At 44.6% G+C, this 13,267-nt stretch overlaps 1 protein-coding gene across 3 annotated transcripts in view; it reads left to right on the top strand.

Annotated features, from left to right (window-relative positions):
- epha8 (eph receptor A8) overlaps positions 1-7,903 on the top strand; it is a 527,638-nt gene extending 519,735 nt beyond the window's left edge. For all 3 annotated transcript variants that reach the window (XM_072586821.1, XM_072586820.1, XM_072586819.1), the window contains exon 17: positions 3,470-7,903. In XM_072586821.1, the coding sequence (XP_072442922.1) occupies positions 3,470-3,584 (115 nt within the window). In that variant the 3' untranslated portion in view covers positions 3,585-7,903. The remainder of the gene's footprint in view (positions 1-3,469) is intronic.
- The last annotated feature ends 5,364 nt before the right edge of the window (positions 7,904-13,267 follow it).

Genomic DNA, 13,267 nt, shown 5'->3' with positions numbered 1-13,267 from the left:
TGGAGATCTTGCAAGTGTATTTGAACATGGGAGGCTGAGGAGTTACCTGATAAAGGTTTAGATTACTTACAGTGTGGAAACAGGCCCTTCGGCCCAACAAGTCCACACCGCCCCGCCGAAGCGTAACCCACCCATACCCCTACATCTACATTTACCCCTTACCTAACACTATGGGCAATTTAGCATGGCCAATTCACCTGGCCTGCACATCTTTGGACTGTGGGAGGAAACCGGAGCACCCGGAGGAAACCCACGCAGACACAGGGAGAACGTGCAAACTCCACACAGTCAGTCGCCTGAGGCGGGAATTGAACCCGGGTCTCAGGCGCTGTGAGGCAGCAGTGCTAACCACTGTGCCGCCCACCGTGTATCTTGTGCCTCATCCTTTGAGATGGTAGAGGTTGTAGGTTTGGATGATCTTGCCTCAGGAGTCTTGCTGAATTGCGACCGTGAATCTTCTAAATGCATCACACTGCTGCTGTGTGTTTGTGGTGAAGACCATAAATATGTGGATGGTAGTAGATAATGTGCCAAGCAAGTGGGCTGCTTTGTCCTTGCTACCCTCTTGCTTTTTATTTGTGTACAAAAAGCCTTGGGATTCTGCTTAATCCGGTTTGCTAACAACTTTTGATGACCACTTTTCACCCTGATAATTACTTGTTTAATTCATGGTCGCCATTGGGCAAGAGGCTGTAATTATGAATTATGTTGAAATTAATTTACTCCTAAGTGCTGAATTCTCTCTTTTTTTGTACTTTTGTTTCTAAGTAACATGTTAGTTAAGTAACTTCTTGCCCTTAAATTGATTTCCATTCTGAGGCTATTGGTTAGGTTGTTTTTATAGTACAATCTGTGGAGAAGCAGGTTAACCTAGAACACAGATTGACACATTTGACTGCACATTTGCAGGTTGCTGTCTGATTAACTCCACTGTACAGCTCGCTGTTTTTTGGGGAGAAAATGTATACAACCAGCCAGCTTCCACTAAATGTAGGGAATCTTGTCATGTCAATGAGATGCTGAAGTAAATTGATCACCATGGGGTTGACAGTCCTACCAAAGAAAGGCACAGTACGCAAGTTTAATTCGCAGAGGAATGTCCAGTGACATTGTTAACAACCCCAAATTATAAGAATTGCCTTAACGTCTCCCCTTTTTCTGGGTTTAAGGAATTTTACCCAAATATGTTTCATGTGGATAAATCCTTAATATCAAAATGTCTTCCTTGCTTCTGTAGTCCTTCTCCCCAAGCTGAGATCATGGCATCCTCGGAAGTATTTGAACCTAAGGTTCTGGCAGTAAGGGGACCAAGAGTGGGGGAAGATGGGAGAGTGGGGGATTGATAGTAGGATGAGTTGCAGTACGGTCAGAGGAGGTGGAGAGGTAGTGAGAGGGGTTGTAGGAGGAAAAGGGAGAATACCTCCTTGGAAGGTTCTGACTGCATTACTTTGTAACATTCTAACATTCATCAGGTTATGAATGGTGGCACATACAGACTAGCGCCCCTGCATTGTTGTATTCATCAAATAGCTATCTAACACCCTCCTCAACTTGATAGTGTTGTCAGACTCACTGCTCTTCTTGGAACAGCCCTTTCCATATTCTATATGGAATCACGCTCTTAAATGGATTTATTTGTCCTCCCATTTCTGAAGTTCTAACTCATTTAGCAAGGAAGCTTTTTGTTTTTCTGCAATGCAACCTACCAATAGCTGATTCATATCTTGACACTGGCATACCAAATTAGATCTGAACATTAGCCTTTTCCACCTTGAATACTCACCTTGAACCCAAGCTCTGACCATCTCACTCTTTAAGTTTTAATTTCCATCACAACTGGGTTTGCAGATGGCACTAAAGTAGGCGGTATTGTAGACAGTGGGGAAGGTTATCAGAAACTGCAACAGGACCTTGATCAGCTGGAAAGTGGATGGAGAAGTGGCAAATGGAGTTTAATTTAGATAAGTGTGAGATCTTGCATTTTGGAAAGTCAAATCAAGATAGGTATTTCATGGTGAATGGTAGGGCCTTAAGGAGTGTGGGTTAGAGTGCTGCTGGAAAAGCACAGCAGGTCAGGCAGCATTTGAGGAGCAGGAAAATCGATGTTTCGGGCAAAAGCCCTTCATGAAGCCCTTCCTGATAAAGGGCTTTTTCCCGAAATGTCGATTTTCCTGCTCCTTGGATGCTGCCTGACATGCTGCACTTTTCCAGCACCGCTCCAATCTTGACTCTGATCTCCAGCATCTGCAGTCCTCACTTTCACCTTCAGGAGTGTAATTGAACAGAGGGACCTTGGAGTTCAAGTGCACGGTTTTCTGAAAGTGGAGTCACAGGTAGACAGGGCAGTGAAGAAGGCTTTTGGAACAATGGCCTTCATCAGTCAGTGCATTGAGTATAGAAGTTGGGAAGTTATGTTGCAGTTGTACAGGACATTGCTGAGGCTGCACTTGGAGTATTGTGTTCAGTTTTGGTCACCTTGTTATAGGAAGGATGTTATTAAACATAAAAGAATGCAGAAGCAATTTACAAGCATGTTGCCAGGACTCAAGGATCTGAGTTATAGGGAGAGATTGGACAAGCTGGACCTTATTCTTTAGAGCGTAGGAGACTGGGGTGGGGATCTTATAGAAGTGTATAAGATCATGAGAGGCATGGATAGGGTGAATGCACTCAGTCTTTTACCTAGGGTTGGGAAATCGAGGACTACAGGGCATCAGTTTAAGATTAGAGAGAAAAGAATAAAAGGGAACCTGAGGGGCAATGCTTTTACACAGAGGGTGGTATGCATATGGAATAAGCTGCTAGTGGACATGGTTGAGGAGGGTACATTAACAACATTTAAAAGGCATTTGGACAAATACATGAATTGAAAAGGTTTAGAAGTATATGGGCCAAGTGCAGGAAATGGGGTTAGCATGGATGGACATTGTGGTCAGCATGGACCAGTTTGGGCTGAAGGGCCTGTCTCCATGGTATACGACTCTATGATTCTATCACTCTTAATTTCAAGATAGTTTCCCTCCTCTTCCCTTCTTGCATTTTCCTTAATGGACAGAGAGAATGTGTGCTTCCACATTAGATAGTCTGTCCTATCTAATAGCAAATGGTGTTTAGGCTCAGCAACTCAATCTGTTCTGTTTCTCTGCACAGCCTGGTTTTTATTTATCATTTCATGTAAAGATATGAACATCTCTCACACACACACACACACACACACACACACAGACACACACACACAGACACACACACACACACACACACCTCTCTTCCAACGAGCAACATCTCTGCATGGTTTAGGTCAAGTCTCCTTTCTGTCATAAAATAGGCATCAGTCCAACTGTGAATATTTTTACAAACTAAATGAAATTTTATTAATCTGCATATAAAGCTGTGAACTGTGGTCTCATTCATTTTTTTGTTAAAACTCTTTCTTGTCTTTTCTCTTTCTGTCTTTGCCTCTTAATCACAGGGACGTCCGAAGACTTGGAATAACGTTGATGGGACATCAGAAGAAAATCCTTAGCAGCATTCAGATCATGAGGGAACAGCTAATATGCTCAAATGGCCCAGGTATCCATGTATAGCCAGTCAGAATTGACGGTAGTTCGTACAATAGCCCAAGGCTAGTGTGCAATAAGGACACTATGGAAATCAAATTGGCTGAACATCAGTCTTTTATAATTTGCCTTTAATATAAACAAGAAAAGATTTACAAATGCAAGAGATGGGTGCTGCTTCTCTCCTGACACAACTCCTTGGACAATCTTATGATCATTGGTCACCATTTTATAATGGACAATCTTCAGGCAGACATCTTTCTCTGGAAGAATGAACTGTATTCAATGTACTAGTAACCCCGTGTTTGACCTTCATTCCCTCTGAACTGACAGTGACCTCACTGCAAGCACCAAGAGGCAGGAATGAGGATCTCGTCAAAGTGGTATAAGTACCTCATTCCACCAGAGTGCGCTGACTCCAGTAAAGGATTTAGAAGACATGATCCTCTGTAAGAAAGATGCTTCAGAAGAACAGGGAAGTGGAGGAGTTAGTATGACCAGGAGCTTCAGGACCAGTCCTATGCAGCTGCAAAACCCAATCATTGTCGTAACGTCTTGAGAGCAGTCTTCAACTTTAATATACATGTTTACCAGGAAGGATTTAAATCAGAATTTTTATGACATTGAGAGTTCTGTGGACATGTCAAAATGTACAAAATTTTTGAAAGAAATTATTTAACCATTTATTCTTAGTTGAATTGAAATTTGGAGAGCGCAGACACTTTACAGATTGTTCTTCTGTCTGAAGTTGAGATTTTAGAGATTGCACTTCTGATATGGGAATTATTTGACAGACTCAATATTCTGAAACCAGGACTGATAGGAAATATATCACATTGTGCATTTATCAGTAAATCAGATTCAATTTTAACTACCTAGAAAATTGTACACCCTAACCCATTTCCCATTTTGGTTGCACAAATAATGAGATCTTCCAATTTCTGAAGTTGGAAGCTATGAAGCTGGTACCAGTCAGCCAAGTTTAAGTGGAGTTAATGGCACAATCAGATCAACAATGATCTTATTGAATGAATGGAACAGGCTCAAGGGGCTGAATGGCCAACTCCTGCCCCTACTTCTTATGATTTTAATGATGAAGGTGGTCATTCACTGGTCAAGTTTTGGAATTCCAACACCTGCAAATGTCCCAGTAATTGTTCCACATAGTCTCTGGGACTTGCTGTGAACTATGTCTGACACCTATAGGGTTAGTTTAGCTCAGGCGGATGCAAACACTGTGGGTTCAATTCCGGCACCAGCTGAGGTTATCACGAAAGATTCTCCTTCTCAGCCTGTCCCCTTGCCTGAGGCATAGTGTCCCTCAGGTTACATCGTCATCATTCGTATCTCTCTCAGATAAGAGGGCAACCTATGATCCAGTAAGACTTTGGTGATTTACTTCACCTTTACAACAAAGTACTGTTCAGTAACTTTCAAATGCTGGTGCAACAGCTTAACTGAGCTATGCAGAAGCCAGCAGTGCTTGTGAGTTCTGAGTCTGTCACACTGATAGAGCAATTACTGTCATGATAACAAGATTAACTCCAGCCACATGTGCAAGACAACAGCTTAAGATCAACGTATGCAATAAGACTAATGACCATGGTAGTGTTGATGTCGCATCAACAAATGTCCCATGCACGTTCAGCAACCATATGTCCAACACAAATCTGAGCCAATTATCATTCCCTTCAGTCTGACTCCTTGTTTCCAATATTGATACAGTACTGGACATTGGAGTTGCGAGTCTATAGGAACATTATAGCTTTAGGATCCTCAGCCAAACCCATCATATGCAGTATCTGAGTACTAAAAAGGACAGTTATTTAGTACTATGACTCCATGTTTGAATCAGATGTGCATTACCTAGAAATTATTCTTGCAGATTAATTTAGTTAGTTTAGGCTCCAAGGTGATAAACAGTAAGGATTATATTTATGAGTAATGTGTTCCTTCTTCCTAAAATGGGAACTGGAGTTTGAAAGGAGGTCATGAGCCTTTAAATCAATTGCATGATTTACCTCTCATGGAGTCAGTTGTGGAGTGTGAGCCTCTCCGAGGTTCTGGACCTGTTTTTTCAGACTTTTTGTGGTTTGGTTTGCAGCACTTGTGTCAAACTCTTTATAAGTACCACCTTAGAACAGTTTGAATGAATATTTTAGTATTTATTATTATATGGTAGCGTTAGTAAAGTGTAAAAACAATAGATACTTTTTTGTACTCCAGACAGGGAGAGAGGGTCATTGTCACATTTCTTGTCCTGCATCTCTCCAGACTGTATGGTATACTCATGTATAACTGATAAGGTTGTTATGTTAGAATTCTGCGGTATTTACCAGTTGATCTTCTACAATGCATCAGGTAAAGCTGTGAAGGCAATACATTTGTAATGTAGGGATATGAAGTACATTGCTAGAAACTAACACATACATTGTATAAACAGGAAGCAGCTTGGTAGTAATATTCAGTTAAAAGAATGGATTAACATCTTGACCTAATACTAAATGGCGACATTCAGGGTGTCATTAGACCAGAAACTATCCCATGATTTATGTTTTCATATCTCACTGTTCTTTTTCATTGACTTCATCTTCATTTTATCTCATGCCAAGTGAGTAAGTTGAAAATGAATTAAACAAACATATAGACATCACCTTTCTAAGTATAGTATTTTCATACATGACCTTATAAAATATGTGACTGACTTGAGACGAGAGCAATGATTGCCCAGACTTCTCTGTGACCATCTCCTAATATTATCATTGTGTCATAAACTCTGTGGTATATTGCTCGAGTTCCTCAGTGTCTCTGTGACAGTTTCTGTCTGTGTGTGCCTGGGTGGTATTCCAACTCGGTGGTGGAGCTTCAGACCCACATGTCTGTGGTACAGCTGCAGGCTCTGTGCGTCAGTGGTGGAGTCCTCAAGTCTGTGGGCCAGTGGTGAAGTTCTCTGTTCCATAGTTCAGTTGGGGAGTCGTGGGGTATCTAGTGGATCTCCAGAGTCTGTAGTGGAGTTTCTGAGTCTGTGATGGATTTCCCTGTTCTGTGGGTCTGTGGCGGAGCTATGGACTGTGTGGGTCTGTGTGGAACTCTGGGCTCAGATGTGGAGCTCCAAGTTCTGTGGGTCGGTGCTGGAGTTTGCAAGTATGTGGGTCCATAGTGGAGTTTGGGCCACTGTGAATCTTTGGTGGAGCTCCGGGCTCTGTTGGTCTATGGTGGAGCTCTGGGCTCTGTTGGTCTATGGTGGTGCTCTGGGCTCTGTTGGTCTATGGTGGAGCTCTGGGCTCGGTTGGTCGATGGTGGAGCTCTGTTTTCTGTGGGACTGTGGTGGAGCTCTTGGCTCTGTTGGTCTATGGTGGATCTCTGGGCTCTGTGGGACTGTGGTGAAGGTCTGGACTCTGTGGGTCTGTGGTGGAACTCTGAGCTCCTTGGGTCTGTAGCGGAGTTCTGGGAACTGTGGGTCTGTCGCAGAACTCCCAGCTCTTGGGTCTGTGGTGGAGCTGCAGTCTCCGTGGGTCTGTGGTGGAGCTTCATACTCTGTGGGACACTGGTGGAACTCCAGTATCTGTGGGTCTGTGGTGGTTCTGCTTGCTCTGTGGGTGTGTGGTAGAGCTCTGAGATCTGTCAGTTTGTGGGGGAACTTTTGGGTCTTTGGTGAAGTTTCCATACTGTGATACTGCGGTGGAGTTGTTATTTGTTTGCATTTTTGTTTATTGTTCATGGATGTAAACATTGCTGGATGGACCGACATTTTAATCCATTGCTAATGCTAATAATAATTACTTTGTACTTTTCTGTGGATCTGAAGATTAGGAACTGTCTCCACAAAGGTGGTGGATGCTGCATCAACTGATGTCAATATCAAGGGATTTGTAGCAAATCGAACTGAGAGACTGAGCAGTCACAATCTATTTGCATTAACAAATCTAAAGTGCTTCTCACACATTGCCCAAGTTAGTTTATCTCAATATTACATTGAGATGCCAAAGGGCACTTGATTTGCCACCTATTGATTGTAGAGAAGTGTCTTGTCTGCAGGGATCTCCTATGCAGACTTGAAATTTGTTTTTTGTGTTGAATAGACGACTCTCAAGTTTTCAGGGTTTAAGTAGACAAGGATTTTTCTTGGCTCACTGCTGCCTCACGGAGACAGGGTTCAATTCCACTCTTGGGTGACTGTGTGGAGTTTACACATTCTCCCCTGTGTCTGCATGGGTTTCCTCCGGATGCTCTGGTTTCCTCCCACAGTCCAATGATGTGCAGGTTAGGTGGATTGGTCATGCTGAATTGCCCATAGTGTCCAGGGATGTGTAGACTAGGTAGATTAGTCATGGGAAATGCAGGGTTCCAGGTATAGGGTGGTGGGTGGGAGGGGGGGAGGGGGGAGGTTGCGGAGATGGTTGGGCTTGGTTGGGATGCTCTTCCGAGGGTCATTGTGGACTCAGTGGTTTGAATGGCCTGCTCCCCCACTGTATGAATTCTATGATTCAATGAACATCAGGCTCCATGAGGGCTCCCAGCCTTCCTTAGTTACTTTGATTCAAACTATCTTTATCTTGTCCACCAAAGATTTTGTGAGTGACTATTTGATTCATGGTCTGTCATGAGTGAAAATTGTGGTCCACCCCATGTTATGCTTCCATCAGCATTGGTCTTCACCATTTTAATCTAGAATTGTTCCTATTTCTGGCAGGAGATTACCCGAAACATTTCACCCTACTGTTATTCCAAAATTCTATCAGGAAACAGACCACTCCATTTCTTCCATTGCTGAGCTCTGAACTTGTCTTCATTTCCCTAGGAGTAATATCACTCCCTTGTTTACCTGAGGAACCTTCATCAGGAATAAGGCTTTTGCCCAAAACGTTGATTTTCCTGCTCCTTGAATGCTGATCACAGTCAAGAATGTGGTGCTGGATCAGCATCTGCAGTCCTCACTTTCTCCACACAGAAGCTAATGTCCCAGGATGTGGGGTAAAACATTTAAGGCTGAGATAGTCAGAAATTTCTTCAGCCAGATACTTTATAAAGCTCTGGTTAAGCCCCATTTGGAGTACTGTGTCCAGTTTTGGTCCCCACACCTCAGAAAGGACATACTGGCACTCGAACGTGTCCAGCGGAAATTCACACGGATGATCCCTGGAATGGTAGGCCTAATATATGAGGAACGGCTGAGGATCTTGGGATTGTATTCATTGGAGTTTAGAAGATTAAGGGGAGACTTAATAGAGACGTACAAGATAATACATGGCTTGGAAAGGGTGGATGCTAGGAAATTGTTTCCGTTAGGTGAGGAGACTAGGACCCGTGGACACAGCCTTAGAATTAGAGGGGGTAAATTCAGAACAGAAATGCGGAGACATTTCTTCAGCCAGAGAGTGGTGGGCCTGTGGAATTCATTGCCGCAGAGTGCAGTGGAGGCCGGGACGCGAAATGTCTTCAAGGCAGAGATTGATAGATTCTTGTTGTCTCGGGGAATTAAGGGCTACGGGGAGAATGCAGGTAAGTGGAGTTGAAGTGCACAGCAGCCATGATTGAATGGCGGAGTGGACTCGATGGGCCGAATGGCCTTACTTCCACTCCTATGTCTTATGGTCTTATAGTGCTGAGCCTGTGGAATTGTCTGCTACAGGCAGCCAAAAATGAATATTCTCAAGGAGTTAGATATAATTTTGAGAACTAACAGAAGTAAAGGTTATGGGAGAAAGAGGGAAAAGTGGGCTAAGTTGTATGATCAGCCTTGATCCTATCAAATGGCAGAGCAGGTTTGAAGGGCTGAATGGCCTTCTCCTGCTCATACACTCTATATTTCTATGATTCTAATGTTACCTTCACTAACTGTGCCTCAACAGGTGCGCATGGTGCACTGACAGAAAACCTCACTGCCGTTATTTTGGTGTCCATTGCTTTTCTGTCTTCTGGGTCCTTACAGCACAGTAACTAAACCAGAACACTCAAACTCATTACAACCAGGGCAGGCCAAAGAAATTATTTGAAATTATTCTGCAAGATACCAACAGATGAACACTTTGCACATTCTCGCTCGTTACTAATTGAGCAAAAACAATAAATGGAAAATGTGTTCTGTGTCCTTGATCTGTGTTCCTATTCCAGACTTCCAGGCTCTATGGTGGAGGCCTAGTTTCTATGGGTTTGGGGTGGAACTCCAGAGGGAAAAAGTAAGGATTGCAGATGCTGGTCCCCACTGGTCCTCACCGACCACCCCACCAACCTCCGGATATATCGTATCATTCTTCGTCATTTCCACCACCTCCAAACAGACTCCACCACCAGGGATATATTTCCCTCCCCACCCCTATCAGCATTCAGGAGAGACCACTCCCTCCGTGACTCCCTCGTCAGGTCCACACCCCCCACCAACCCAACCTCCACTCCCAGCACCTTCCCCTGCAACCGCAAGAAATGCAAAACTTGCGCCCACACCTCCCCCCTCACATCCCTCCAAGGCCCCAATGGATCCTTCCATATCCGTCGCAAATTCACCTGCACCTCCACACACATCATTTACTGTATCCGCTGCACCCGATGTGGTCTCCTCTACATTGGGGAAACAGGCCACCTACTTGCGGAACATTTCAGGGAACAGTTCTGGGGACACCCGCACCAACCAACCCAGCCCCGTGGCTGAACACTTTAGCTCCCTCTCCCACTCTGCCAAGGACTTGCAGGTCCTTGGCCTCCTCCATCGCCAGACCCTAGCCCACAACGCCTGGAGGAAGAGCACCTCATCTTCCGCCTAGGAACCCTCCAACCACACGGGATGAATGTAGATCTCCTCATTTCCCCTCCCCCCCCACCTTATCTCAGTCCGAACCCCCGGATTCAGCACCGCCCTCTTGACCTGCAATCTTCTTCCCGACCTCTCCGCCCCCACCCCCTCTCCGGCCTATCACCCTCACCCTCACCTCCTTCCACCTATCGTATTCCCAGCGCCCCTCCCCCAAATTTCGTCCCCCCTCCCTTTTATCTCAGCCCGCTTGGCGCACCAGCCTCATTCCTGAAGAAGGGCTTATGCCCAAAACGTTGATTCTCCTGCTCCTCGGATGCTGCCTGACCTGCGTGTTTTTCCAGTACCACATTTTTCAACGGTGGAACACCAGAGTCTGTGGGTCTGACGTGGAGTTCCAGAGTCTGTGGGTCTGACATGGAGCTCCAGAGTCTGTGGGTCTGACGTGGAGCTCCAGAGTCTGTGGGTCTGACGTGGAGTTCCAGAGTCTGTGGGTCTGACGTGGAGTTCCAGAGTCTGTGGGTCTGACGTGGAGCTCCAGAGTCTGTGGGTCTGACGTGGAGCTCCAGAGTCTGTGGGTCTGACATGGAGCTCCAGAGTCTGTGGGTCTGACGTGGAGTTCCAGAGTCTGTGGGTCTGACGTGGAGCTCCAGAGTCTGTGGGTCTGACGTGGAGTTCCAGAGTCTGTGGCTCTGACATGGAGGTCCAGAATCTGTGGGTCTGACGTGGAGGTCCTGAATCTGTGGGTCTGACGTGGAGGTCCAGAATCTGTGGGTCTGACGTGGAGCTCCAGAATCTGTGGGTCTGACGTGGAGCTCCAGAGTCTGTGGGTCTGACATGGAGGTCCAGAATCTGTGGGTCTGACGTGGAGCTCCAGAATCTGTGGGTCTGACGTGGAGGTCCAGAATCTGTGGGTCTGACGTGGAGCTCCAGAATCTGTGGGTCTGACGTGGAGCTCCAGAGTCTGTGGGTCTGACATGGAGGTCCAGAATCTGTGGGTCTGACATGGAGCTCCAGAATCTGTGGCTCTGACATGGAGCTCCAGAGTCTGTGGGTCTGACGTGGAGGTCCAGAATCTGTGGGTCTGACATGGAGCTCCAGAATCTGTGGCTCTGACATGGAGCTCCAGAGTCTGTGGGTCTGACGTGGAGGTCCAGAATCTGTGGGTCTGACGTGGAGCTCCAGAGTCTGTGGCTCTGACATGGAGCTCCAGAGTCTGTGGGTCTGACGTGGAGGTCCAGAATCTGTGGGTCTGACGTGGAGCTCCAGAATCTGTGGGTCTGAAGTGGAGGTCCAGAATCTGTGGGTCTGACGTGGAGCTCCAGAGTCTGTGAGTCTGACGTGGAGGTCCAGAGTCTGTGGGTCTGACGTGGAGCTCCAGAGTCTGTGAGTGGAGTTCCAGATTTTGTGTGTTAGTAGCAGAGCTCCACGTTCTGTGGTGAAGCTCTAGGCTGGAATGGTACTTTTGCGAACATAGTGAAGAATAACCTTCAGGCAAATGTGTTAAGTGTTCAAATGTGTTAAATTTCAAAGTTGTTATCTTTCTTGATTTGGAGAAAAGAAACAGTTAAGGATTTTCTGCTTTCATTTAGGCTGTGCAGAGAAGGGCTGCTTGTATTCTACTTATTAATATTCATAGTATCTAAAGTGGTGAATAGCTTTGAGTAATATATGTTTAAGAAGGTTGAATCCTACAGGGATGTTATCGAGTTAATGAAAGTTTAAGTGACCCCTTAATTTTGATGCATTGCTTTCTATAGATACAGGAATAAACCTAACTGACAGGGTCACTAATAGTCAAGCTTCTAGTGATCACCGTTAGTTCCTGAAAACTTAAGTTAACAATTCTTTTGAGATTTATGGTTTTAATGAATATCTTGTACTCATTACTACACTGCGCTAAATAGTCAAACTGTCTGTCTGAGGCAAGTAATTGAAGGCCAGATTGAATTTTGCTTAATAAATATGAGATACAGAATGGCTTGGTAACTCACTGCAGATTGCTAACTGCATAAATCTGCAGTAATGGATCACAAATTCCCCTAAGCATAAACATCATCAGCATCAGCAGTGAACACTGATGGCCACAGTAGGCTTAGAACACAATTTCAATGTATATTTTATTGAAATTAGCAGATAGGAGTTGAGCACAAATTGATCCAGAATCATCAGACTCATGCAGAGTGGCCACAGAATGGAAAACTGCCACACTGGTTTATACAGGGTGTTCTTCTCAATCCAAGGCCAGTGCCCATTGGCACGTAATTACTATCAGCAAGATTTGTAATGCATGTGTCAGCATATTCTTGTGGAACTCCTCTGGGTCCAATTTGAATGCGTTCATCAATTCAGTTACTGTAATTGAATACAGTTTAAATCGAGTAACAGGTCAATTTTGTTTAAACTCACGACCACAGCTTTTTGAAAAGCCAAGAGAGGTGAATATTGTGATATTAGACTAGATTTTGACTTCACAATTGTTGATGGCAATAAACTACCATCCTGTTTCAGTCTCTTCCCCTTTTATGTCTCCATTGAAGCCAATGGAGAGCGATGTAAAAGTTCTGCTGATTTGATGTCTCCTGAGTCACGCTATCACTCAAAGTCGAAACTGCCCCAAATAGCAATCGCAAACAATTTCACCTTCAGTACAAGAGTGAAGCTGTCTCACTCAGGAATTCTTGATACTAGCCTGGTATTGTCTACAGCAGTAGGTCTCCCACTTCACAGCACCTTCAATCTAATTTAAATACGTCGTGGCATCACCCCAAGGATCTGATTGTCAAAACCTTGACTCTCTTGGTTTATTGTGTTGTCTAAGCTCTCCATCTGAATTATTGATTTGTGGTTATTCATTTCATTTTGTTCCTTATTTGACTTGAATTTGTTTCTTATTTAAGCTAGAATTGCATGTCTAAAAACAATGAGCAGCAAAGTTTGGTTCACCCACTCTCACTGATTT

This window comes from Chiloscyllium punctatum, chromosome 16 (assembly GCF_047496795.1).
Source record: "Chiloscyllium punctatum isolate Juve2018m chromosome 16, sChiPun1.3, whole genome shotgun sequence".
Lineage (NCBI taxonomy): Eukaryota > Metazoa > Chordata > Chondrichthyes > Orectolobiformes > Hemiscylliidae > Chiloscyllium > Chiloscyllium punctatum.
This window is presented reverse-complemented; position numbering and strand designations above follow the sequence as displayed.